General features: G+C 40.6%; 1 protein-coding gene across 8 annotated transcripts in view; it reads left to right on the top strand.

Annotated features, from left to right (window-relative positions):
* The first annotated feature begins 1,041 nt into the window (after positions 1-1,041).
* Positions 1,042-25,297, top strand: part of USP3 (ubiquitin specific peptidase 3) — a 44,544-nt gene continuing 20,288 nt past the window's right edge. Inside the window, exons 1-4 of one of the 8 annotated variants that reach the window (XM_041427680.1) lie at positions 1,042-1,265; positions 2,343-2,414; positions 18,116-18,176; positions 19,896-20,027. In XM_041427680.1, the coding sequence (XP_041283614.1) occupies positions 1,175-1,265; positions 2,343-2,414; positions 18,116-18,176; positions 19,896-20,027 (356 nt within the window). In that variant the 5' untranslated portion in view covers positions 1,042-1,174. Of the gene's footprint in view, positions 1,737-1,819; positions 1,934-2,342; positions 2,415-2,741; positions 2,928-18,115; positions 18,177-19,895; positions 20,028-25,297 lie in introns of those variants that run through there. The other 7 variants (XM_041427684.1, XM_041427681.1, XM_041427682.1 and 4 more) reach the window with 7 other exon arrangements.

Genomic DNA, 25,297 nt, shown 5'->3' with positions numbered 1-25,297 from the left:
TTTAATATTCAATGGTTGACACTGTTCCTTAGAATAAAATATCCCCACTTTTATGCTGGTGGACTTTATTGGCTTTATTTGAAAAGGAACTGTATAATGGTATTGCAAATTGCTGAGTGTGAGAACTGTTATTCTGCTTTGTCTGGTAAAGCTGTTACACAACATCAGTACTTTTATTGCCACTAAAATATTACAGTCATGGAGTAGGCAATTCAGTAGCAAGCTAAATTTGAGGCCATGTAGCTCTTTAAAAAATGCTGGCACAAGCCTCAGGCTGTACATCTTACAGAACGCTGGATGACAGGCTGAACATGAGCTGGCAATCAGTGCATGCAGCCCAAAAGCCAGACGTGTCCTTGGGCTGCAGGGAAAGGGGGGATGCTGCCCCACTCAGGTGAGACCCCACCTGAAGAGGTGCCCAGCACAGGAAGGACGTGGAGCTAGCTGCAGGAGTCTGGAGGAGGCCACCAAGGTGACCGGAGGGGTGGAGCAGCTGTGCTGTGTGGAAAGGCTGAGAGAATTTTGGGGATTGTTCAGCCAGAAGACAAGCTTCAGGGCGACCTAACTCTGGTCTTCCGGTACCTTAAGGGAACCTAGAGGAAAGATGATGACTAGGAAAGATGGGGCATGACTATATGGCAGAGCATGAAGTGATAGAGGACAAGCGGGAACGGGGTCAGATTGAAAGACAGCAGGTTTAGATTAGCTATTAGAATATTCTTTACTGTGAGGGTGGTGAAGCACTGTCACAGGTTGCCCGGAGAAACTGTGGATGCCCCATCCCTCGAAGCGTTCAAGGCCAGGTTCGATGGGGCCTGGAACAACCAGTTCCAGTGGAAGGGGTTGGAAGCGGATGACTCTTCAAGGTCCTTCCACCCCACAGCGCTCCCCGTGCTCCGGTGGTCGCTGTCTACCAGGCCAGGCCAGGCCAGACCGGGCCGCGCCGCTCGCCGCTGTCCTGGGGCGGCCGGCTGCCCGCAAAGCCCGGCTGCTGAGGAGTGGCGCGCGGAGCGGACGGGAGAGAGGGCGGCTACCCGCAAAGCCCGGCCCGGCCGCGGGCGGCGCGGAGCGGAGCGGAGCGGGAGGCCGTCCTTAAGATGGCTGTTGTGCGCCGGACGCCGCCGCTGTAGCGCCGCGAGGAGCCGCCCGCCCGCCCCGCTCCGCCGCGCCCGCCATGGAGTGCCCGCACCTTGGCTCCAGCGTCTGCATCGCGCCCGACTCGGCCAAGTTCCCGCAGGGCTCGCCCTCCTCCTGGTGCTGCAGCGGTGAGTGCGGCCTGCGCTGCGCGGCCCACCCGGCCGAGGTGGCCCGGCCGTTCCTTTGTCCTCGCTGCCCGGCGGCGGGAGGGCGCCCAGCGGGCGGGGGAGGGCTCGGGGGCGCGGGGGAGGGCGGCTGCCCCAGCCCCCACCCGCCGGGGCCGCCCCGCGGGACCCTCCGAAGGGGGTTGCGCCTTCCAGCCGCCGCGGCACCCGCGGGGGAGCCGTGTGTCGAGGCAGGAGCGGGGGCTGCTCTCCGACCCCCCGGCCCTGCCCCGCGCTACCAGCGCTGTCCGGCCCGGGGTGGGCAGCGGACTTTGTCCCGGCGGGGCCGACGTCCGACGCCGCGGAGCTCTGCGGGGTCGCGCTCCGCGCTCCTTTTGTCTGCCGGAGGAGCTGCGTGCTCAGTTCTGTCCCAGGACCGCTGCTGAGGGGAGAGGAGCCGCTGGCAATTGCAGGGTCAGTGTGTTCTTCAAATTGGTATGAGATTATTTCCTTTTTTTATTTTTTTTAATACACGTTTTTGGAAGGACTTTAGAGAGTAGTTTTAATAAGACTGTTGCGGCTTAAGGCGTGGCTTGGGACCCCCCTTCAGGCCAAGGAGCATCTCAGTGAAGGTGGTCTGTGGTGGTTTGGGAGTCACGGTCACCTGCCTGTGAGTCGGTAGGAGTGAAGAGGTCATCTTTTTTTTAGTATTTTGCTCATTGATTTAAGAATGCAAATACCTTGTCATCACTGCTGTCCCTTACATTATCGTTGTTTGTTCAGGGGCATTCCTTTTAAACGTGCCGTGCGCCGGGTGTTTTAAATGTAGCTTTCTACACAGATAACCCCCGATGTTTGCTGTCGTTGTTTGTTTGCTGTAGTTGTGTTCAGTTGTGCTCCGTACGAGAGCGGACACAACTATCTCGGTTTCACGTGGGAAGTAGGCCCTGCTTAGAGTAGTAGCGGGAGTCACTGTGCCTGTAGTCACTGGAGAGAAAGTCTCCTTTGGGAATGACCGACCGGGGACCACTGAAGGGCTGGATGTATTTTAAGGTGTTCCTTTTTTTTTTTAAGGAAAGATGGTTCTCCTTTGTCTCGTAGTGTCAGTGCCTTGGTGTGGGAAGGCTGCTGCTTACTTAACTTGTTCCCTGATTGCAGTTTCCGGGAGCCAAGGTGTGGTAGTATTTCTGCTTCCTTTTGCAAAACCAGTTATTTTTCTCTGTAATGCTTTTGATTTAGAGGCGCTTTACAGTGGAGTCATGTGGAAAAATGATTAGAAGGTAAGGAGAAGTACAGGAAAAATTGTTGTCCCGAATGGTTTTTTACAAAAACAAATTATTGACAAGAAGTTTAACTCTGTAAGTCCATCTGTTATCTTCAGAATATCAAGGGTAAGCAAAGTTGTCAACAAGAAGCATATGGCAGTAGGGAACCACCCTTCAGAGAACTTAGATAAAAGTATCAAAACTTAGAAGATATTCTGAGGTATTAATATAACTTCATAGCTTAAAATAATAGCCAGTTTATGGCTACCCTCCTATGCATTCTGCTTCTCAACAAAGAAGTTCAGCACTTAGAACAAATTTTTCTTTGTTGTTCAGAGTTTCTCCCGAACCAGCACTTACAGGGAGAGCCAACTGCAGGGCAATCACCAGCATTATTTTACAGCACTGAGGCAGGAGGAAGGTATGAGGGCTTTTTGGGAACTGTATAATGATGGCACTATATCTAAGGGAGTTTTTTGTTTGTAATGCTTTTTAAGAAAATAAAGATAAGTCACACAGTACTCGCATAGATAACTGTAGAAGTCTTAACAAGTGGCTAGAGAAAAAAGCTACGTACATTGAATTTAAAGCAGTCCAGTGAAAAAACAGCAGGCTCTTGTTAACTTAAACCAAATGAAATTGTGGGGTTTTTAAAAATACCTGTTGCATTTCTACTAGTATAGTAAAGCTGTAGTGCCTCAGTTCTCACTTCCAGCTAGTAGATTCTAGCTGGATGTGATTCTTGATACATTAACTGCCTAGTAGTCTGTAGAGTACTGTCGTCTTCTTGTTTGTACTCGTTTTGACTTATTTTTTTTAAAGATATGTAATGCTGGTTTATGTCAAGTCACACTAGATACTATGTCTTATTTGCTGGGTTTGATGTAACTTTGTAATCTAAAATTAAACAGACAATGCTGCGTGTAAATTAATACCTTGTCAAAATTTAATGCATTTTCTATTACTTTTGATGCTGTTTTCTAAGATTGTGTGGTTTTAGTTCTGTTGGGTGGTGCTGGCGTCCCAGTTGTAGAAAAATATTTGGAAGGCAGTTTTTCTGCAGCCTGTAATTACAGGGCATCTCTCATCAAGTATGTTGTCTTAAACTGCCTCAGAACTTGTCAGTCCTGTTTGTAATTGTTGCTGACCTTTCCAGAAAAGGATAGTGATCCAGGAAACTTTCTGGCAGCCACCTGATGTGCCAGTGATAGCAAAATGTTGCAGAATAGGTTGGAGAGTGAGTTTTAGTTCAGTCTGTCAGTGGCTATTTTTGTCATTGTCTGAGGTTCTAGAGATTTGTGGAGCTGTAGTTGCCATGCTGAGCAATGTACACTGGTTAAGTAGCTTTTCCTCGTCTCTCCACGAAAACTCTTGATTGCAATAATAACTTCACAAGGTAATATGGAGGCACTTTTAAATATTGTTACTTGATCTTGAATATTGTGTCACTGTGTACTGGAGGAGTGTTGCATTTGGTGCTGGCATTTGGAAGCCAGCCTTACTGAAGGTTGCAAGTCGGTTAGAGGAGTGTATGCAGCCTGAGCTGCTCTCCAATGGCCTAAATAAGTTTCCCTTGAAAGCTTCCTGCCAGAGTTGCTTTGGAGGTCTTGTGATGAAGGAAGATTCTTAAAAAAGCACTGGGAGGAAGCATTGCCAGTAAGGCTGTGATCCAAATATCAACGGGTTTGCTCTCAGTTAATAAGTAATGCAGTATGTTCATTTTTAAGTGTCTCTACGTCTTCTGTTCCTGTTAGGGAGCTTGGAAGTCAGAGAGTTTAAGGCCCCCGCATCCATAAACTGGTGTGCTTTCCCCTGGGTATTTAATCCAGTCAGGCCTGCTGTGTACAGTAAGCAGTACAGAAATCGGCATGTATTTGCTTTGAGAAGCTTCAAAATTATCAAAAGAGAGTTCCTAATGTTTTTTGGTTTTGTTTTGTTTTGTTTTGTTTTTTTTTCAGATCTATAGGTAGGTTATTATTGTAATTGGGCATTTAGGAGGAGATATATTTGAAAGTAGAAATGGTATAGAAATTGAAAATGGATTTTAATCAGTGCTGTCACGTGAAATAATGTGGGCAGATATCTGCTAATTCCAATTGGAGTGCAGTCTTTCCACGCATTTTAATTTCTGAAATTTGTGCTGAAGTTGGAAGCAGAATTGCTGGAGGCACTGGCAGTACTGTGTCACAGACTGAAGCTGTTGCATTTGTATGATGTGCCACACCTTCAGCACTGTTGTGCAAATCATGTAATTATGAAAAGTACTCTGGCACAGCTCAGATGTGGTATTTCTCAACAGCTTTTCATAGACTCATCAAACCACAGGGAGCCCTGCCGCACCTAAGTAAGATTGCAATCTTCTAAGCACACCTGTGGAAGTCTGGAGCAGTTTTCCAACTTTTTTTTCCTGTGTGGTTGAGGATTCATTTATTGTTCTCACTGGGCTCATTGGTTGTTCAGTGCAGAATTTGAAGTTCTGTCTTTAGAAGAACAACTGTGGACTGATAGGATTGCATCTGCTGAAGTAGAGATTCTCTGATTTTGGGGTTTTTTTAAGGGGAATTGCACTTGTAAAGGATGCTTAAAATTTGCTTTTCAGATCACTGTCAGTTGAATACTTTTTTCCTCCTTAAAGAACATAATTTTGTTAAGTATTGAAGAGCAGTTCTGGCTGTAGACTGGTGTTTCCTGCAAAAGCTGAATATATGTGCATCAATTTTTTGCATTCTGATTTCTGTTGCATAAGAGTTGTAATTGCACCAATGGTCAGCAACATACATTGTGGGATTTGGAAGTGACACTGGGAATATGAAAGTCAGGAGGGCCAGCATGAGCAAACTTTTTGAGGCCTCATGTACAGTGATTATGCTGAGTTAACAACTTTCGTTTTTTGTGTAGTAAGTTACTAAAATATTTGGTGAATTCCGTTTGTTCAGAATAACCCCAGATATCCCTGAGTGCTTATTTAGATTTGAGATCAAATGTTTTAGGCTGAGTAGAGCTTTCAAGAATATGACTGCACTGGATCAGGCTGCTTTTGATGGGGTTTTTTTACATGCTGCTTCTCTGCCCACCCCCCATCAGATTTGGTTTTCTCAGTTAAATTAGTCTCAGTGTTCTGCTTTCACTAGGGTGGGTAATGCCATTCTGCCACACTGTCATTTCTGGCGTTGGACCGCTGCAGTCAGTGCCAAAACAAGTATAGTGTAAAAGCACAGGTACAGACTTTGCCCTCTTGGCTTTCCTTTTCATCCCAGCTGCTTCTTAGTGTTGCTTCTCCATTTCCATAAGTATTTCTGTCTCTGTCTGTGTTTCCAGTTTTATTACTAGGGGTCCTGATTTCTTCTGTCTTTTCATTATTACTGTACTGTAGGAGGAGGGAAAACTTGCTGAAACTGGAGAGGGGTAGGTAGGACCTTATTCCTAAGACAACTTCAGTTCTCTGTGTGTAAACTCAGGGTGAGATCATGGACAATGTGTGGACCTAATGGTCTGTATTGTGTGTGTGAGGATTATTTGTCACCCTCTGTCTGGAAAATTAATTTGGCCTGGAAGTTGTCAGATTTATTCTGAGATTTAAATGATAAAGTAAATATATTTTTAAAATTACTCCTTTTTATTTAGTAACTTTAATTTCAAAGTTGGGTACTCTTTCACCTTTTCATTTTTCTGGGTTGCTGCTATGCAGGAATGCTTGTTAGTAACTCTATAGGTTGTAATATCTCCTTAGATTCATTCCCTGGCTGTTGTTTTAAGTTAGCTTGTTAGATTTATGTTCTTTCAGATTCAGTCTAATTTTCCTTGAAATTGGGTTGGTTTTTTTTTCCTGTTTGAATTGGTTACTGATGTGTGAACTGACCATGGGGTCAGCAGCTTCCCTGGCCTGTGAGGTAGAGCACCCTGCTTTGGAACCAGTTCTGTTAGAAGATACACATTTTTTGAGATAGGATAAAAGTCTTAATTTTGGCTTCGTAAGTTAGATGGAAATTTTCTTTTAATTGCAAAAAAGAAGCGAGTCTTTCAGATGCTTAGTATCTTTTACAAGTCAGTAAATTTAAATTGCTGATTAATATTTCCTAGATTTTCTTTTGAAAATTTTGTTTCTGCACAACAATCATAATCTATCACAAAATTTGAACATTAGATTGGGGAAGAGGTGCTTCAGAGGAAAGAAGTAGACATTTAATACATTGCCTTTGAGAAACTAGGTCTAATGTTCATGACGATCTTGAAGATCAACTTTGAAGGACAAATTTTACTACTGATAGTTGTAAGTATCCAGTGCTTTGAAATGACTCTTCAAAGTGTGGCAGGTAAGGAGACCAGGATCGTCTGATATTGTGGAAGCAGGATGAGACACTCATGTGTACATGACAGACTCTTGATTTACCTCAGATTAGGGTAAATCTCATTACGGCTGGTTTCAATGTAAGCAGGATGATTTTCACTTGCCTTTCCCAAGCTCTTCAGGGTATGCAGGTGTTAAACAATATCAGTGCATTATGCTTCGTTTGTCTGATCACGTCAAGGTGCTGAGGCTGGCACACTTAAACTCGCTAAGTTTGGGGTTTTATGTCATGTGTATCTGAGGTTGACAGAGTGAAAGTTTCAGACCCAGTATTTGGAATTATATTAAGCTTTGAGCCATTTCTTATTTGATCAGTAACACTCACTTCATTTAGTACCCCGTTCATGCTTTGCTTTCTGTTTTAACTAACATTCCTTACCTAGGTAAAAAGTGATTAAAAGCCATTAATTAAAATATTCCATGAAGATTAGAAAGTGCAATTTAATAAAAAATTTGGATCTGAAAACTAGTTAAGGCTGTTCTGATTTATACTTCAGTATTGTTAGAGGAAACAGATTTTATTGTAGAGTGAATTGGAATATCTTTATGGTGCCCTTGATATGGGAGTAGTGTAAGATTTTGTCCTTAAAAATTATTTTCCTCGATTATAAGAGGATGTGTTAAATGGTGCTTGACATGATGAGTACACTTGGCAGTGTACTCATCTCACTTAGCAGTCTTATCTGGTATGTGAAAGCAATCCTCTGGGGTTACCCTCTTTGGAATATCTTGCATAACTTTGGATCTTGTAAAGGTAGTTTGAGATTTCTGTGGCAGATTTAATTACCCAGGTGAATCTAATCCCAATACCCCCCCAGGCAGTCTGGCAGAAAAAGGTGGTGGTTCTGGAAGTTGGCCTGCCCCTGTGGTGCAAGAAGACAGCTTTTTGCCTGGGAAGCAAGGTGATAACCCTCAGGTTTGGGATGGAGGTTGAAGGTCCTTATCAGTATCAAATAGGGAAATACTGATTTTTCAAGGAAATTCATAGATGGGAATATGAGCATCTGCTTATCTGTGTCAAAATAGATGTATTTTCTGTGAGAAACAAAGGTAAGTCTTTAAAATTTTTTAAAGTTTAATAAGGGATATATGGGATAGTACCCAGTGCTGGGGTGTGTGGCGAACTGCTAGAAGCACACCGTTAACTATAACAATTCTTCCTATGTACTTTCTCATTGCATTGGTCAAATACATATAAATGAATATTACATATATACAAACATTCCTTTGAGTTTACATGTTCCAGGAATTCCTTATCGTAGTTTGACCCTTGACCTCATCTTCTTCGTGTACATGCCAAGTGCAGATGGGATTTTGAGTGTCTTCTATTTTGTTTCTTCATGAGTCCCCCTGGTCTGTGGTTTGACAGTTATTGTTAGCCAAAGGGTCTGTGTATATTCTTCCTTGTGCTTTTGGTGTTATGTGTCTGGCTTTTTCCAGTGTTATCATACAGATGTTATAGCTATTTTTACAAGTATTTTCAGTCAACCTTAGCCATTTCACTGTTGTCAGTCAGCTACAAAAATAAAGGCATTAGTTACTATTTCACAACTACAATTACTCCTGCAAAAGTTAGTTATAACACACAGTACATAGCCTCTATTTTAATATTTTGCAAAAGCCCAAACTGTAATGTATATATTTATTACACTAAGATACACAGTTTACACAGAGATTAGGGTATTAACCATAAAAGGCTGACAAATTATACTGTATCAAAAGAGATTACAATATACTATATTGAAATAATTTACAAAAGCTAATAATAGTGAAAGACAATAACTACATGGTTATTTATAACACTTTCTCACAATAACCTTGACCTTTTTAGTTTTTTGGAGGTTTTACCCTTCAGTTCGTGTTTTGATTTGGTAATGTTTTCATCCACCATACATTTCTTTCTCCTTTTTTTTGGGGGGGGATGATTTAATGTGTCTTTTGCTGGTATTGGGGAAGTAGGAATGTAATAGTGGCAACTACAAACAAGCAGATTATTACTAGATTATATAAAGAAAGTAAGAAGATTTCTTTCTGTCTTTCTCTTGTTTTCCCTTCTATTCCCAGCTTGCATATTTTGACCTGCTATTAATTGCCGACTTACTCAAAATGACGTTACACTGTTGGCTTTGCTGTGTTTTTTTCTGGCTGCTGTCTGAAAATGAGCATTTATGTGTCTTGCTCTAACATAAAGATTTGCTGACTTTGGGTTTGTTTGGGTTTTTTTGGTGGAGGCTACTGCTACACTGAGAAATGATATCTGTTTTTCTGTGAAGGCTAAAAGCATTCAGTTTTAAAATATATGTATTTAAATTTGTATGCTAATTAATTATCAAAGTAGCCAAACAACTCTTAAAATGTTTTTAGAGTGTGAAGGAGAAATAGAGGCAGTAATTTTTTAAAAAATGCTTTTGGCTGTGCCTGTTCATTAATATCAGACTGCCTCTATTGTTTTCTTTCTGTCAGTTGTCCTTCCATACTTTTCCCTGTGCTTTCAGGTAGGATGTGATTTCTGTGGTATATGCAGGAAGAAACTGCTGACACGTCTGCGTTCTCCTGGACATGTAGAAAGATGAAATTCTCAGAAGTGGCGGTGGTGTAGCCTGGGAGCCGAATGTCTGTGTGTGACCGGCAGCCCTGATCCTGTCTCTTCCTGCCTTACCCAGAGCAGTGGCACAGTGAACTCGGGGTGTTTCCGTAGCTCTGCTGGGAGTGACCTGACTTTGGTTTGGCACCTCCTGCCCCCATTTCAGCCACTTCCTGGGGGCCTATTTACACTGCTTAGAAGTAGTTTTCCTTCCTGTATACTTTTCCATCACTGCACTGAGAATACAGGCAAACAAAAACGCCTGCATTTTTCTAACATCCCCGTTTCTCAGTGTGGAATTCTGATTGCATAATCTGAATGCCGAACTGAAGCCAGTGTGGTTGAGTGTGGGGAAGGGAATTTCAGGCCTATGAAGCTGATCACCTTGTTCTCTGACATTCTTCAGCGTTAGGAATGTGTTGGGCGCTTCAGTGACCTAACTATTCTGTGAAAATTGAATAGTAGTTGCGCACCTACCCCTGCTTTATATTCTCACACAAGTGTTGTTTAGTATAGCTAAATTATGTGTGGTTTTCCACTGTAAATGGGAATGGTTCACTGGAACCATGTGAAATTTCTTCTATGAGACTGAGCAATGCTTTTATTTAGCACAAGGAGGTGGAAACTACCTGTACAGGTATGCATGAGCACAAATAGTAGTTCACTAAATGACTTCTTACTAGAAACCCAATCTTTTGGATTTTGGCTGAAAGACAAAGATGGGGAAGTAACTTGGGTTTTTTCCCATAGCTGCAAGTGAGGGTTGTTTCTTTCTTTCTTTAAATGTTCTTTGGAGTTTTATTTGAATTCTCTTATATTTGAATGTGATTTGAGTCAGGCTAGGACTTGATACTGTTGAGACTTTTCTTCATTGTGAAAGAAGGTTTTAACCTTTTTATATGTTTAGTAATGCTTACTAGGAGACTTGCTTCCGTATGCGTTCTTTTGCTTTGATAAAAATGTAATTGAAATTTCCTTAATATTTTCTTAACTTTTAGTTTAGTTAAGTGTGTGTTAGCTCATTTTAAAACAAAGCATTTTAAATAGTATAATTGAAAACCTGTCTGATTTCATTTTGGCTAGAATGCTGTTTTTCTAAAATATGTAGTAAAGATGTCATACAAATGAAAGTTATGCAACATATTGTTAAATAGAAATTTTTTTTGTAACAGTTAAGAGTTTAGAGCAAATTTAGTGCATGCATGAACTTCTTTTAATAGGGCAGAGGGAAGGAAAGAAAGAAAACCTTTTTGAAATTAATTTTGAAAACAGATGGAGTATTCTTTAAAACCTGGACAGTAAAACCAGCTGGCTTCTAAGTGTCACTAGTTTTCAAAGCCTGTAATGTTCCTTTTTCCTGCATTCTTTGTTTAGAATGGGGCTTTCATCTGCTCAGGGGTTAAAAAATACTCTTGCAACATTTACTTCCTTTTTCAGTCACCTGACTTTCATTACAGTTATTCGCCCGGAATTCACTGGCCTTCTTAAATATGGAGCAGATGCTTTTCCCAAATGCATATGCGCTTTAAACATTCCCCACCCAAACAAAAAAAAGCCCACAGTGAACAGCCATGCACATTGAACTCTGTATTTAACTTTGAGGAACCTGTTCCTAGATTATAAGATAGCATTAGTATTCTTACTGCACTTCTGGGTACGTTAAGGCCTACCCTGTCTTTTCAGTACTTTTGATTCCTCCTGAATGTAAACATACAGTAAGGTCAGATAATAATAAAGTGTGTGTGTACACTTGAAGGAACTGCCTTTTTGAATACACAAATGATTGTTGGAAGCTGGGAACCTGATCAGTTGTGTTGGTGTATGTGTACTTAGTAGTAAGGAACTTATATTGTCTGCTAGGCATTTTTATATGCTGCTGGTAAAAATATTAATGTACCTTGGAGGATACCTGTATTCTTTAAGGCTTCTTTGTTTCTGGCAATAAGGTGTTTTTTTCAATGCCAGAATGTCTGATTCTGGACTTATCCACATACCCTGCAGTCTTGACTGATGCTCTGTGATGAGGAAGACTTGTCATTTTTGTCTTGAGATGCTGTTTATTGTATATGCTGGTTTATAAGTGAGTTTGTGGGCCAGGAGGAAAGAGTGCACGTGGCTCTCAAATGTTGTGAATTGATCCATTCATCTTGGAGGACAATCCTTGGTTCCAGTCTCAGTTTTAACAACTGAGTGTTTCGTGTGGTGGATTTTGAATGTAGAGCGCATAGATATTCCTCACTGTGGGGCCTGCAGCCTGGGTGAAAGCTGTAACTGCTCGGCTGGGTGAAAGTTTCACTCGATCTCTTCCTTTATCTCACTGTTCCCCAAAAGAAGTACTTACTCATGGGAAGGAATTGGCAGTGCTACCTCAGCATTTAGAAGTTGTCTGTAAATAAGGTCTTTCAAGAGTGGGAGGTACGTGCATTAAACGTGGGATGTTCACATCTTGAATGAAAGGGCATTTTGTGGAGAAAGCTCCTCTGCTGATTTATTCAGTCTTTGAAAAATCTTGTGCTTGCATCCAGAGAGAGTTCCAGAGTTGTGAATTCCAGCAGTGGGCAGAACCATTTTGCAGCTCTAGGATGTAAGTCCAGAGGAGGGACCAGATCCAACGCATTTGTCTCCTTGATGTTTCTCATAGGTTAATAACTCAAGGATTCCCTACTTAGAAACACCAGCTTTCGTGGATGATTCTGAAACACCTGATGCCTGTTGTATACTCCGTATGGGAAGTTCTGTGTGTTCAATTCAGAGCTGTTTTGGCAAATCACCTTACAAATTTTACGTAGAGTGATAGTTTTTAGGATATGTTACCCTTAGCTGCAGTTAAAATTATTTAAAAGACTAAGGTGTATGGGCTGGTATCACGGCAGTTTCCAGCCGGGCTGTGCCCGGTGGACTGCCGTGGCCAGGATATCTCAGGTAGGCTCAGCACAGCGTCCGAACTCCCAAGCAGGTCCCAGCTGCAGGCAGCCTAAGCAAGTTTAAGTGATTTCAGCTCTCAGTGACTATCATCTCTTTGTGATTTCAGCTCTTTAGCTTGCTGGTGCCACAGCAGCAGATGCAGGGAGAGAGAGGAGAAAAAGCTGTATAAGGTTCCGCAGGATTCTTTATTGGTGTCCCCCATGAAGGTTCTCAGTGACAGCTCTTCTGCTGAACCAGGCAGAATTAATTAGGGGTTTTTATACCCTACAGAGGTTTTGAAAACTGTCCAATAGTAAGGGTCAGGGGAAAGTGACCTATAGGCTTACAGAGAGATAAGCAGGGTCTGAAAGGCGGAAGAGAGGGGCTTCTAAGGCCCAGTCATCGTGACTTGGCATTTCCTAGCTCAGCCTTCTGACCTCCAAGGAGGCCTTGCAGGCCCTGGGCCGGCTACAGGCTAGTAGGCTCAGTTCTGATCTGTGCTGGTAAAACTATTTTGGGAAATGATTCAGTCTCTTGTTCTTATCTGTAAAATAGAAATGGGTTTTCTGAAAAATGCTTTGAATCCTTTGACTGAAAAATCTTTGCATTTGAAATGCTATTACTAAAGAGGTTTTAGTAAATTTGATAAATACTTGTACAGAATTTTTTGTCACCAGGATTTTTGGTTGCAAATTTCTTGCACCTTTACTTCCAGATTCTTGGAAAATGTAGCTTTCAGTCTGATTCCTTAGGCCTGATGTGTCACAGCAGAAAGTCCATGTTTTACAAGGGTGGGGTTTCTCATTTTGGTGTGTGGATTGTTGCTGCTTTTTTCTTCGCATGCTGCTAGTGGAGACTGCCTGGCTCTCTTTTGCTGCAATTGTCAGGTTCTTTAAGGAGCAAAATGGGAGTCCCATTACTAAATCATAATTAAACAGGACACTTGAGAGATTTTTAAGGCAAAAGTAAGGTAAAGGTATGGGAAAGGAAAAGTAGTCCATTTCTTGTAACAGTATTATTGTGGTGTTTTTGCATAGGCACATGTGTGTCACATGATACAGCATGCTGTACTTATGTAGCATAGATAAGTGTTTGTCACCAAGTGCTTGTGTTTGTGGGATTATTTCCTCAGCACAGTGTCACTGTACCACTGATACTGCAAGTTTGTAAATACTGTTCCTTCTTCCTGAGTAGAGCAACAGTGGGGTTTTTTTAATTCAGTTTAGCTTGTTTTGGTATAGCTGACCCGTTGTGTGAACATAAAGTGAACTGACCAGAGGTCAGTTAGTCTGGAGATGTTTCTGTGCAGGTCAGTGTGTTATTGAGGTCTATAACTGGGCCAGTAACATGCAAGTGCTGCTACAGCTCCTTTTGAGAGCTGAGCCCAGGCTGGTAAAGGCTGTCTGGTAAACGCTGTGGAGACTATTGGAAATAGTTTAGTGACCCTAATCTTGTTTCTAGTCAACGTGCTTTTAACAGAAGAACTAAAGTATTTCTCTTAATGTGCTGATATTTGGTGACCTTTTCTTTAGTGTAGCAATGAAGGGCTATTTTAAACCGTGGCTGTAAGCCAGTTCTGTAGCAGCTCTGGCTCAGCATCACTCACGCTGTGTCGATCGCATAGCTGTGCTGCTGCCAGATCTCTGGCGGACACTGCATCTTGCAGGTTTCTGAACATGGCTGCTTTACAAAAACTGCTTCCTGTGTGTCTCTTCCTGCTGCTTTTTTTCTATTACCAGTTTTACAGCTATGCAGTGTGCTGTTTAAACAAACCCATTCATTCCACAGGTCTGTTGTATACTTTTACATAGCTGTAACTTTCCTTCAGTGACAGTTTGCATCTTTGCTGTGTAAGAAATGCAGTGTTTGCCAAGAGCACTCATGCTTCATACGAGTGCATTTGGAGTCAGTTTTCAATAAGACAAAAAAGTCAAGCACGAAAAGTACATATTTGCATGATCATGGGGGTAGGATGGGGTGGGGACCCTGTGGTGAGAGAACACCAAATTGATTAGCTGTATCTTGCTCATTCTGTTTGGCATAACACAGTGACCTTATAAGGTACCTTCAGGAGAAGATAACCTTATCCGGGTGATTTGCAAAAAGTGGAAGCTGCGTGGACATCTCTGAGTGTTCCCAAAGTTATGTATGAGTCTTTACTCTCCTGGGGATGAATTGATAATTCCTCTTCATTGAGGGAGGACTTTGCAGACTGTGTAACACATCAGTATTCAGGTTTTACTTAGAGAAATAATTCTGCAAAAGAGTTCTTCCTATTACATGATGAAAAAAATGTGTTTCTAAGTTTCTGAACTAAGATGATTTTGATGTAAGGTGGCAAATGGCCTCAGATAAGATTGTGGCATTGCAGCTTTGCTTTCCCTTTTCTTTTGACACATTAGTGTTGTCTGTGCCTGACCACTTGAATCTATTCTAAGAACACAGCAAATTGAGGCAGTTGGTAACTGTTTCAGTAGCCAAACTTTTGTCCAAGCGGAGAAAGCAATGTTCCTTGGTCTGTATACCAATAAATAAAACAGATAATTTTTTTAATGGGGTTGCAGTGTGTGAACATAACTTTAATCCAAAGTAAGGGATGCTAATGTAATGTTCCCCTCTCTTTTTTTTAAGTAGTGCTTAAAGAAAAACAAACCAAACCTCCAAATCCCAATTGGAAAACTGATTATGGAGTCAATCTATCGGTACCAATACAAGTGAAAATCATTCCTCATTATTTAGTGTGTGTGACCTGAAAGTCCAGAACACCCAAATCTATTGTAGGGGTCAACTTCCAGGGCTGTGTAATGTTCTTCAAATTGAAAAGGGATTTGCTATGGATCACTCTCTCTCACTTCTGGCCCACTTTGAAGCTTACTGTATTCATGTCTGTACCCCATCTGAAAGGAATAATGTGCAGTGTTTTTATACATGAAGCCAAAGTGTCTACCTCTAGTTTAGATTATAACTAGTTCTGGACAGTGACTGTGATTTTGCTGTGCATTCCATGATGCCTGTCTGTCTTGAGTCCTAAGTAATGGCTGAAACTTCCAGTCTAATTTAATTTATAAAGTAGCAAGATGATAACTGCTTCAGGATCTGAACTAAGGAATGCCTGGAGAGCCAGGCTTTAATGCAGTTTTCTGCTGAGCCAGTCTCAAAGAAATACAGAATGCAATCTCCAGCCATGTCTTAAAAAAATCAGTTGTGTAATTCTCTGAGAACAGAGCAATTGGAGGTCACAGATTTAACACTGGATTCTGTGTTTAATCTTAGTGGGAGTCACTTCCATGTGGGTGGAGATGTTTGTGCAGAAGATAAACTACACATTTCTGATGTGATGCAATTGGGGCAAAGTTCTTCCTAAAAGTTAAAGTAAACAAATGAGCCATCTTTTCCTATTCTCTGATAGGAAAGATGGAAAATTTTACTGTATGCAATTTTTTTTGGTATTGTGCAGAGGTTGGACTTGTTTGCTGGCTTTGTGCAGAATGCGTAAACCTGCAGAATGAGCACTCCTTCAGTACAATTTAACACTTGACAAACAAGCAGTACAGGTATTTAAAGTACCTGAATGTGAAATTATAATTGTCTGGTAGGGGTGGAAAGTAGGAGTAATAGTTTCCATCATAATGCTTTGACCTACTGGTTGAGAACCAATTCCATGTGCAGATGATAACATAGTGAAAGCAAACATGTTATTTCACAGTGGGAAATTTCTGCTAGGATTTTAATCCTAGGAAGACCTTTTTATGTTCCTGGCATGGAAAGTGTCCTGGCTGTTCTTCACACAGCACTTAAACACAGATTAAGTGCATGAATGGCTTTCCTTTCTTTCCTTCTGGTTAATATTTTACATTGCTGTTGGTAAATTCAAGCAAATAATACTGTATCAGGGTAGACCAGTGGTTCCTTTAGCCCATTTTTAATTGATAATAGCTGTTTGTAAGATCTTCCCTTTGTCTTCTGTTTGCCAGTGTTAAATTTTGGGTTTCTTGGTAATGTTTTGGTCAAATTAGACAAACTTCTTCCATGTTCCTGAGTTGAAATGCAAACCAAAACAGCTCTACCTGGCTGCCCTCTATCTATTGCAAGATGACCATCACAGCTGTGGGAATAAGTAGCTTTAGAAATAGAAAAATTGGGTTTTGCAGAACCAATGCCAGATAACTGAGACCTGTGAGACGTTTTGTTTCTCCAGTAAAGTAGCTGAAGGAAGCAGTTCTGGAGTCTTGACTAAAGAGTTTGAAGAAGTTACTTCATAAATTATTTCTGGAGGATGTGCCTTTTTCCCCCATGTAGCACAGTAACATTCTCGTTTTAAAATGCCTTGGTTTTTTAGCTTTTGAATTGAAATACAGCAGCTATTTGTAATAATAAATTCAAATGCAGAAAACAATTGTTTAAAAAGCAGTGTATTCTTTTTTCCCCACCTGATTTAAGTCAAAAAGGTAAAATCTGGTAGTGGAAAAATGTAGCAGCTCTTCTAAATAGCTAAGCTTGTCAGTTCTCTGTTGAATCAAAATTGACACCTTCCTTTTTAATGAACATTTAATTTGATAAAGAAACTGCTTTTCTTAGCTTAGTTTTCTCTGATAGTCTTGGATCTTAACAGTTTACTATGTACCATGGTTTGTAGCTTGGTGAGCTGTATTTTGAGTTTTGCTACAAGTCCTGAATTAGCCTGCTCAGATGATCCTATCCTGGAGCAACTTCTCTGCTGCTTCAGTTCTTGTTTTAAGGTGTGACTCCAGAAATGGAGGGCTGTTCTCAAGCTTTCCCACAAGGAATAACAATATAAGTAATTTACATGTACAACCAGGGTCAGTTCTCTTTGTCTTTATACCCCCTGGCCTCACAGACCCTCAAGTTCCCAATGCCTTTTCTTTCCTCTGTGACTCTTTTCACTGGCTGTTCCAAGCAGCAGAAATTTATGGTGTGTAAAATTTATGGGTCTGGTATCATGCTCTTTTGTATTTTGGGGATAATCGAAGTTGTATTTTATTTTTGTTTTCTGCCCTTGTAGCAGTGCACTTAGCATTTTGTTTTAATTTTCTCATCATACTAGTTGGGTATTTGGAAGTGTATTATTATTTTTGTAAATTCTGTGGTAATGGATAGTTGTTAACAATTTTATTTCATTCAAATCTAAGTGTTGTATTTCATAGCTTCCCTCTTTCAGTGACCTGCTGGGTTGAAATTACAGTTGGAATGTCCCATTTCTGTGGCCCTACCCTGGGATGGTGTTTCATCTTTTTTTAGTGTTTGCCCCTTTTTTTTGTTTAAGACCTTTAGATTAAAACATCCATATTTTAAATTTTCTAGACTTAAAATATGACAGCCAAAAACTTAGGTAACATCTTCTGATGTCTTAAGTAGATTGTGAAGCACAGCACTGGTGTTACATTTTAACCTTTCAGCCGCTTGTGCGGGACTGAGGATGAAATCATTATGGATAAATTCTATATCAGCACTGCAGTGTAGGAATACACATTGTATAAATGGTGTGTATTAGCATGCATTGCACAGTAATTTATTCTTTATCAGATTGCCACGCTTCTTGCAATATCATCTTTAAAGTGGTTCCTTGTATAACAAGTTCTATGAAACAGAAGAGCCATAGCTTTTTATCCTGTGTTCACTGGACTGTTATTAAAAGCCAAAAGAAAAAATTGGAACGTTTGCCACTGGTTTTGTCATTCTGATATTCTTGTATTGTATTTTAAATTCAAGTAGACTTCATTCATTTGACACTTTTTTTAAAAATCTTTTATAGTGTGCCGGTCAAATAAAAGTCCCTGGGTCTGTCTGACGTGTTCAAGTGTCCATTGTGGAAGGTGGGTACAGTGTTGGTGTGCAAATCTTAATCACACCTTTATCTTTCTCCTGTGTTGCTTGACTCTGAGGCAGTTCGTTCAAAATTTCCCTGAAATAAACCTTTCATTGTCTCATTTAACATTGTATGTTTATGCTTAACATGGTTCTTCTTACTTTATGAGAAGTCCAGAGATTATATTCAAGATATGGGGGTTTTATTTCATTGGTTTTTTTAGGTAAAATGGACAGTAAATTTGATTGCTCAGTCCAAAAAGTGTGTGGAGAACTGATAGTTTAGTAGGTTATTTTAACATTCCGTTCTGTGGAAGGTGTTTCTTTTATGATAAGATAAACACAATAAGAATTGTTGCAAAGCCACAAGTTAGCACAGCTTATTTTGAGAGAAACAGCAACTATTCAGCTGAGGCTGAAAATAGCTTAAATGTACCGTAGTGTAGTTTTGGACCTAAAGTCATTGCCATAGAATGTAAGAAGTAGCTGCCATCAGAATTCCTTCTGACTTCACCTTGATGTCTGTATTAGTTGAAGTACCAAAAAAATTGTGCAGGAATTATACAGTCAATGCTGTTATTTATGTTTCAGGATAACTGGAGAAAATGTGCTGCTACATAAATGTTTGAGATGCACATATTAGTGGAATGCAGTTAGTATTGACATTTAGACAGTATCTGAGATGTGAGCATGTTTTCTTCTGTTGGGTAACATCTGTGCTGGTATTCTGGGAAGGCTTTATTAAACATAGTGATTTTGTCTTTTAAAGTGGTTTGAATGAACTCCAGGTTTTGGTTGTTTGATCTGGCTGTCACTAAGTGCTACAGTTTTAATAATGTGTTCTATAAGAGTTTTTGATGCTGACCCTTTTTTCCCCTCTATTTATCTATTTAATAAATTTATACTTGGTGGGAGCTAAGAGAGAGGGAGATACTTCATGGTATGCAATGGAATATTTTAATTGTTACTAATCTTTAAAAAATTACTACTGTCTCCAAATAGCCTTTCTTATGTGCAGTTGGTAGATATTGAGTCAGTTATTTTTGCAGGTTTTTTTTGTTTTTCCAAACAGCTCCCCTCCTTAGAATGGAAAATAATTGAATGAGAAGATAAAACATACCTTAGGGCTCTTTTTTTTTTTTTTTTTTAATTAAAGGTGCTTAATTTCCTATATATCAAACTTTGAGCAAGAAAATGCTCATTGTGTCAGCAAAAGAGCTGCAGGATTTTCGATTTCTTATTCCCTTATGTAACCACAAGCTCCAGAGCCCAAGTTCATGAACTCGATATCTGTAACATGAAATCATGCTGCAGAATGGGAAAGCTGAACATGGGAGTCAGCACTCTGTTAAAGGGATCCCAAACACAAGTGCTGGGGGAGAAAAGATAGAGCTGTAAGAAGAGTATATGTGAAGGCAGTACAGAGAACTGAGTGCACTACAGGTGTGGGAAAATGGAGTTCAGGATTTTCTCAGTTGTGGAAGTGCATTAGTCTGTTAGGAGCACAGATCTTGGGATTTGGTCAAGGAGATGGAGGGGCCAGTTTGGACCACAGGAGAGAGTAAAGGGGGAAAACATTAGAAAATTTGGCCAGTGTTTTCACACAAATGAATTGTCTTTTTTAATGCTGTTGTAAATATTGGATGCCTTTTTTTATTCCTATTTTTTTAATGAATGTTGACTAGCTGTTTAGAAGTATAAACTTCTTTCTTTTACATTTATTTTAGATATGTGAATGGCCATGCAAAAAAGCATTATGAAGATGCACAGATTCCTATGACCAATCATAAGAAAACAGAAAAACAGGAGAAAGTTCAGCATACTGTGTGTATGGATTGCAGTAGTTACAGTACATACTGGTAAGGGTTTAAACACTGTAATTTGACAACTTTTTATCTACTAGAAGGCGAAAACATCAGACTCTTGTGCAGCATTATATTATACACATTTTTGAGCATTTCATCTTTTGCTTTCCAGACCTTTGTCTCTTTGGAACCCTCTGCTTTTCCATGTGTATTGCAGCACTGTACAGTTACTGGCTGTAACTAAACTCTCACATGTCAAATGTCTTAAACAGAGAAGAAACCTTTTGAAATAAGTGCTATGCGGTTTGGAGTTCCTTCTGTTTGCTTTTGGGGTATGTGGAGACCCAAACCTCTTAATTGCAAAAGCTGTTTCATTGGTGTTCCTCCTTCCATCAAGCTGGTGAGCCTTTCACATGTGCTTTATTTGTCAGGATTCAGAAGGTAAACTATGACACTGTAGTTCCTGCCCAAGAGATCCGAACTCGAGTTGTGTTTGTGCATGTACTTTCTATGAGTCTGGGAAAGTGGCTGATCCTGTTGGGAAGCAGTATCAAGTCTCTGGCAAGAGTAAGGAAAACAATCAGAAGTGTTTCTTTAAACAGCGCAGTGGCTTGGGCTTATTCCTTCTGTGGTGTTCTTGCAGTATGATATTCACTGTTTAGGGAAACTTAATATTGATGCTGCTAATGTTGGATTCCCCATGGTCCTTATTAACCAGAGGGCAAAGACTGGGAGTTAGTGGAAAGCACTGCTTTTTGCCTCAGCATCCTCCGTCCTCTTGTAAAATTACTGGATATGTGGCTGCTCTAATAGGTATTTTATTCAAATAGTTGGGTGTCTTTTGGGTAGTTCATTAGGGAAAAAAGTCTGATGCAGTAGTTTTATGAGGAATGCTTCTGTAACACATATTTTTATCCCCTGCGAGTAAAACCCCGGTTACCTGATTTCACCTGAAGAACTGTTGCTCATAGCAACTCAAAAATTGCTTAGATGGTGGAAGCAGCTCTAGGTATTTAAGCATAGACTAAAGGTTTGAGTAGCTTTGTGATGTAGGGGAGTTTTGCTTTTATTTGCATTTTATTTTAATGACTGGTATTTTTATCTGCTCCTATGTGACTACATGTGAAACAGTCGAGTTTTCCAAGGAGTAAATATGCACAGGTTACCAGCATTGCAACAGCTGTGAGAAGCTAGTTTCACTTTCCCAATCAGTACTGGTAGCAGCTGAGTTCTACGTTGTGGCTTTTTGTTTTGTTTGAATTATGCCCCATCTTCCAGTCATTCTGAAGGTAATAATCTGTGGGGGAATTTTGGCAGGATATTTGAAGTCTTTGATTGTATCTCCATTATGACAAATAGTGTTCCAAACTTGCTGAGGCTTGATGAGTTACAGCAGCAAGTCTGAGCACCCTGCTGACCTTATCCCAAACCCTGTGTGGGCATTGCAAAATACCAGCAGCCAGACTGGAGGCTGCAGGATCTATGACTGACCCCAGCTGTGCTGGGCAGGGCAGGCAGACCTGCACCTGGGGAGGTGTGTGTTTGTGGGAGCACAGAAGGGAAGCAGTTCAGCATGTGATGTCTTTTCTGCTGTAGTCGATGGCTGAGTCATGTGTGGATGAACTGGAACTAATTGTAGCCAGCTTTGCCTTGGGGAGTTCCTGTTGTGTGGGTAATTCACCAGCAAATTATAACTCCTGTGCTAATGTGAAGGTGAACAAGTTTCAAAAGCAGTTTATCTTTGCTTTCATTTAGGATATTTCAGGTTTTTCCCACATGATAATCAGGGAAAGATACTTGAACTTTGTTACTGCGCCCTGTTGAAATGAGCACAGAAGTTTAAAGATGAAACAGAAGGCATCCAGATCAACTTTTCCCCCTTTATTTTGGACAGTACTGTGGAGACTGCTGCCAGCTAAAGCTAATAGTTGGGTAAATTTGAGACATAATTAGGTATTGTGGAGAGTGAATGGGCTTTCAATAGCTTTGAAATGCCTGTTTGTGAACTGCAGTGTAGATGTGAATCCTGTAGACTGTCCTGAGTTTATGCCATGGTGGTTCTTTTAAGTGAACTTTTATGTAAAGATGAGTATTTTATGCTACCAGGATGGGCTGCCTCAATAATTTGAAAGTCAATAAAATAACATCATAAGACTTAATTGAATTTTATTTCTACTGTAAAATTAATACAGATATTTTGATGCAGTGCCGGTTTTTATATTTTTATGTGCAGTTCTGTTTACTGCACAAAGTTGAGTACGATGCTCTTATTCCAGTTGTATCCCGTGGATCCCAATTTTCTGTGTTCCTTGGCTTGCATAATAGTGTCAGTGGGCAGGGCTGTATGGGCTTTCTAAGAAGGCAGCATTTGATCCTTTGCCTTCCTTTGGCCATGCCATAACCTGTAATGCAGTCTTTCCAGAGGGTTTTGTTCTTTGCTTACGCAGATCTCCTATTCAACTGCTCAGTTAACCAGTGGAAAAGTTGAGAGAATTTGTCAATATTTTGTTATGAGAGTACAACTCTTCTTGATTCTTTGGTCACTTTTGAGACAATAGATGCAATACTCAGACTAAATTATGTTTGAGACCTTAACTGCTGAGAGAGTCCTGAATCTTACTTTTTGGAGGTAATCAGCCTTTCAGTTAGTTCTAAAGTACTACACACAAAGAGTTTGTAAGAAGTACGGATCTTTTTTGTCTTCAAACTGTCATAGGGTGCTTTCTCATTCTGTTAGGGATTTTTTTTTTGTGCACAAGAAGTAAAATGATACGTGTAAGAACCCAACTTTCCTGAAAGAGGACTCTTGTAAATTGGTTTTCTCTGTGCTAGTGCACAGACAGTTGGCACTGAAGAAGAAAGGCTCCCCTGTTGATATATTTGCGTAATATGTTTCCTGTGTTCATTTAATCCCAGACACAGTTTGCAGGTCAGATTTCTCATCCATTACCCTCCTTGTTATCCCTTAAAGGGACACGGTTGTATCAGGGGTGTGTGTGTTCCTGGCTGGTGTAAAAATAACCCAACTGTCAAGGACATAGAAAAATTCTTTTTTAGTCTCTGTGAAGAGGGTTCTCTTTAAAAAAAAAACCAGACTTAATGTGCTGGTGCATTGGAAAATGAGATTGCTTAGTCCTATTATTTTGCATTCTACAATCAGTGAAAATAAGAAGAGTAAAAAGCCTTTTATCCAGACAGTAAAACTTGAGCTCTTTGTTTATCCATATAAGGTGTTGGCATAACTAAGGAAACCTGGCTTTTCTTAATTTTTCTCTCCTTCAAATTCTTCAAATCAGGGCTTTTAAACACAGCATGAAGTTCTGTCCCTCCTAAGCACTGTAACAGCAGTAAGCGCTCATGTTCCCAGAGCTCTGGCTTAATGCCATTTTAGAAGCAGAGGAGGCTAGGTCTTGGAGGTAGCAGAGGTACTAAAAGTAGCATGTACAGAGGAGAATACGATGCTAAGCCATATAAGGGACCCTCTGCAAGGTATAGAATTTGTTCTGTGTCGTTGCTGTTAAAGCATGTTTTCGAGCTACTGTATCCAAAAAAGGTTTTTTGTTAATTTGCGATAATCCTGAGGATCATAAATTAAGCAGCTGTTTTGAATGGCAGCCTCACATATAGGATGTAATTTCTCAGCAGTTTACCCTTAAGGTGTGTGGGCTTAGCAAATTTAAGTTACTAAAACATAAACTACTTCTAAATCTATTTACTTGGTTTATCCAAAATAGTTTGGAGGTAATGCTGTTATTTCTAATGGTAGTGCTGAATCCTCAGTGTTGCAAGAGAGGTTTTTTAAAAAACCTACCTATTAAAAAGAGAAACAGAGGATTGTCTTGATTCTAAGGGAAACTTACAATTACTTTTCCAGTGTTGGAAAGACCCTGACATTTACTAATGTGTTTGGTTTTATTCTTCCATCTTGGGGCAAGTGCTAAACTGGTGTGTAAAAATAAGGTTAATGTGATCTTCTGGGCATGGGAGCAATGAAATAACCTTTCAGCAATAAGTTCTCACTGAGGGTTTCGGTGAGCTTGTATCTGCTTCCATCCCTGCTTTCTCAACAGTAGCTACTCCAGCATCAGTAGCTGTGTGATTGTGCTGGTGCAGCCGAGGTGCCCCTGCTCAGGAGTCCCACGCTGTGTATTAGCTGACTGGGCCTGTGTGCTCTGAGTGTTGGCCTGAGAGCTGGGTCCTGTGAGAGTGCCAAATGCAGGAGAACCTCATTAGGTCTTTGTAGGTAGCTGAAAAAGCTGACAAGGACTACCTAAGATGTGGCTGAAAAGTAAGCACATTAATGGACTTCTTTCCCCTCCCAAGCTAACTTGGTCTCTGGCCATCTTTAAAAATGTAAAAGAAAAAATACTGGTAATCTTACTAATTTCTAGATCTTGTGTACGTACCCATAATGTTGTCGCAGGCCCCCAGCTGGGTAATAATTAGCATTGACTCCATGATTCCAGAAGGCTGATTAGTCACTTTATTATACTATAATTATTAAGAAACCCATTGCCCTTACAGGAAGTCATGATACAGGTGGACCCAGTTGGTCCTTCAATCTAAACACCATCACCATTGGCCAATTAAGAAACCACCCTTTGGTAAACAAATCTCCATAACACATTCCTCATGTTCCCAACAACAGGCGCAGCAAGTGAAGATAAGAATTGTTTATCATTCTTTTCTCTGATCTTTTCACAGCCTTTGCCCAGGACAATGCCTGGGAAGGTTGTGCATTACTCTCTGTGGCCAGAGCTGCTGCCGCACCATAACTGCTGTGTGCAATGTTTTGATGTCTTGAGAGGCGTCTTGTTAATTTCTCTTCTTAGAAGGAAAACTCAGAGGTACTGAACACTCTGATCTTAGATGCTCCATTCACTGGCAAGGACCTTTACTTTCTCAACTCTGTAGCCTTTTCAAGAATGTAGAGTTCGAAGTAACGCTGGCAATACCTGCAGATTTATGCAACAAAGAGTGTTGTGAATTCCAGTTGTGCCTGAAGTCAGTATCTTCATTAAATCAGGAAGGAAATGTGGATCTGCTCCAGCAGAGGAATAGCCTGAGGTGGTGATGATGTATTTTGCATTTGAGTCACTTTTGTGCCAAAGGGAAAGGAGAGACATAGCTACAGTTCTGATACTAAACATATCCAAAGTTAGTTTTCCTCACTTGTTCACTTGCCTGCCAAAATTTGAAGCCGTAATTTGACACTTCACAGTATGTACAGAAACTGATGAGTGATTGAATGATATTTGTGGTTAAGCATGAGGTGCAAGTTGCCGCAGACTTTTGGCCTGACTTTGGAAAACTCGAGAGATCTC

This window comes from Onychostruthus taczanowskii, unplaced genomic scaffold, assembly GCF_017590055.1.
Source record: "Onychostruthus taczanowskii isolate IOZ18803 unplaced genomic scaffold, ASM1759005v1 scaffold118, whole genome shotgun sequence".
NCBI lineage: Eukaryota > Metazoa > Chordata > Aves > Passeriformes > Passeridae > Onychostruthus > Onychostruthus taczanowskii.
The sequence above is the reverse complement of the archived record's forward strand: the minus strand, read 5'-3'. Positions and strand labels throughout refer to the sequence as shown.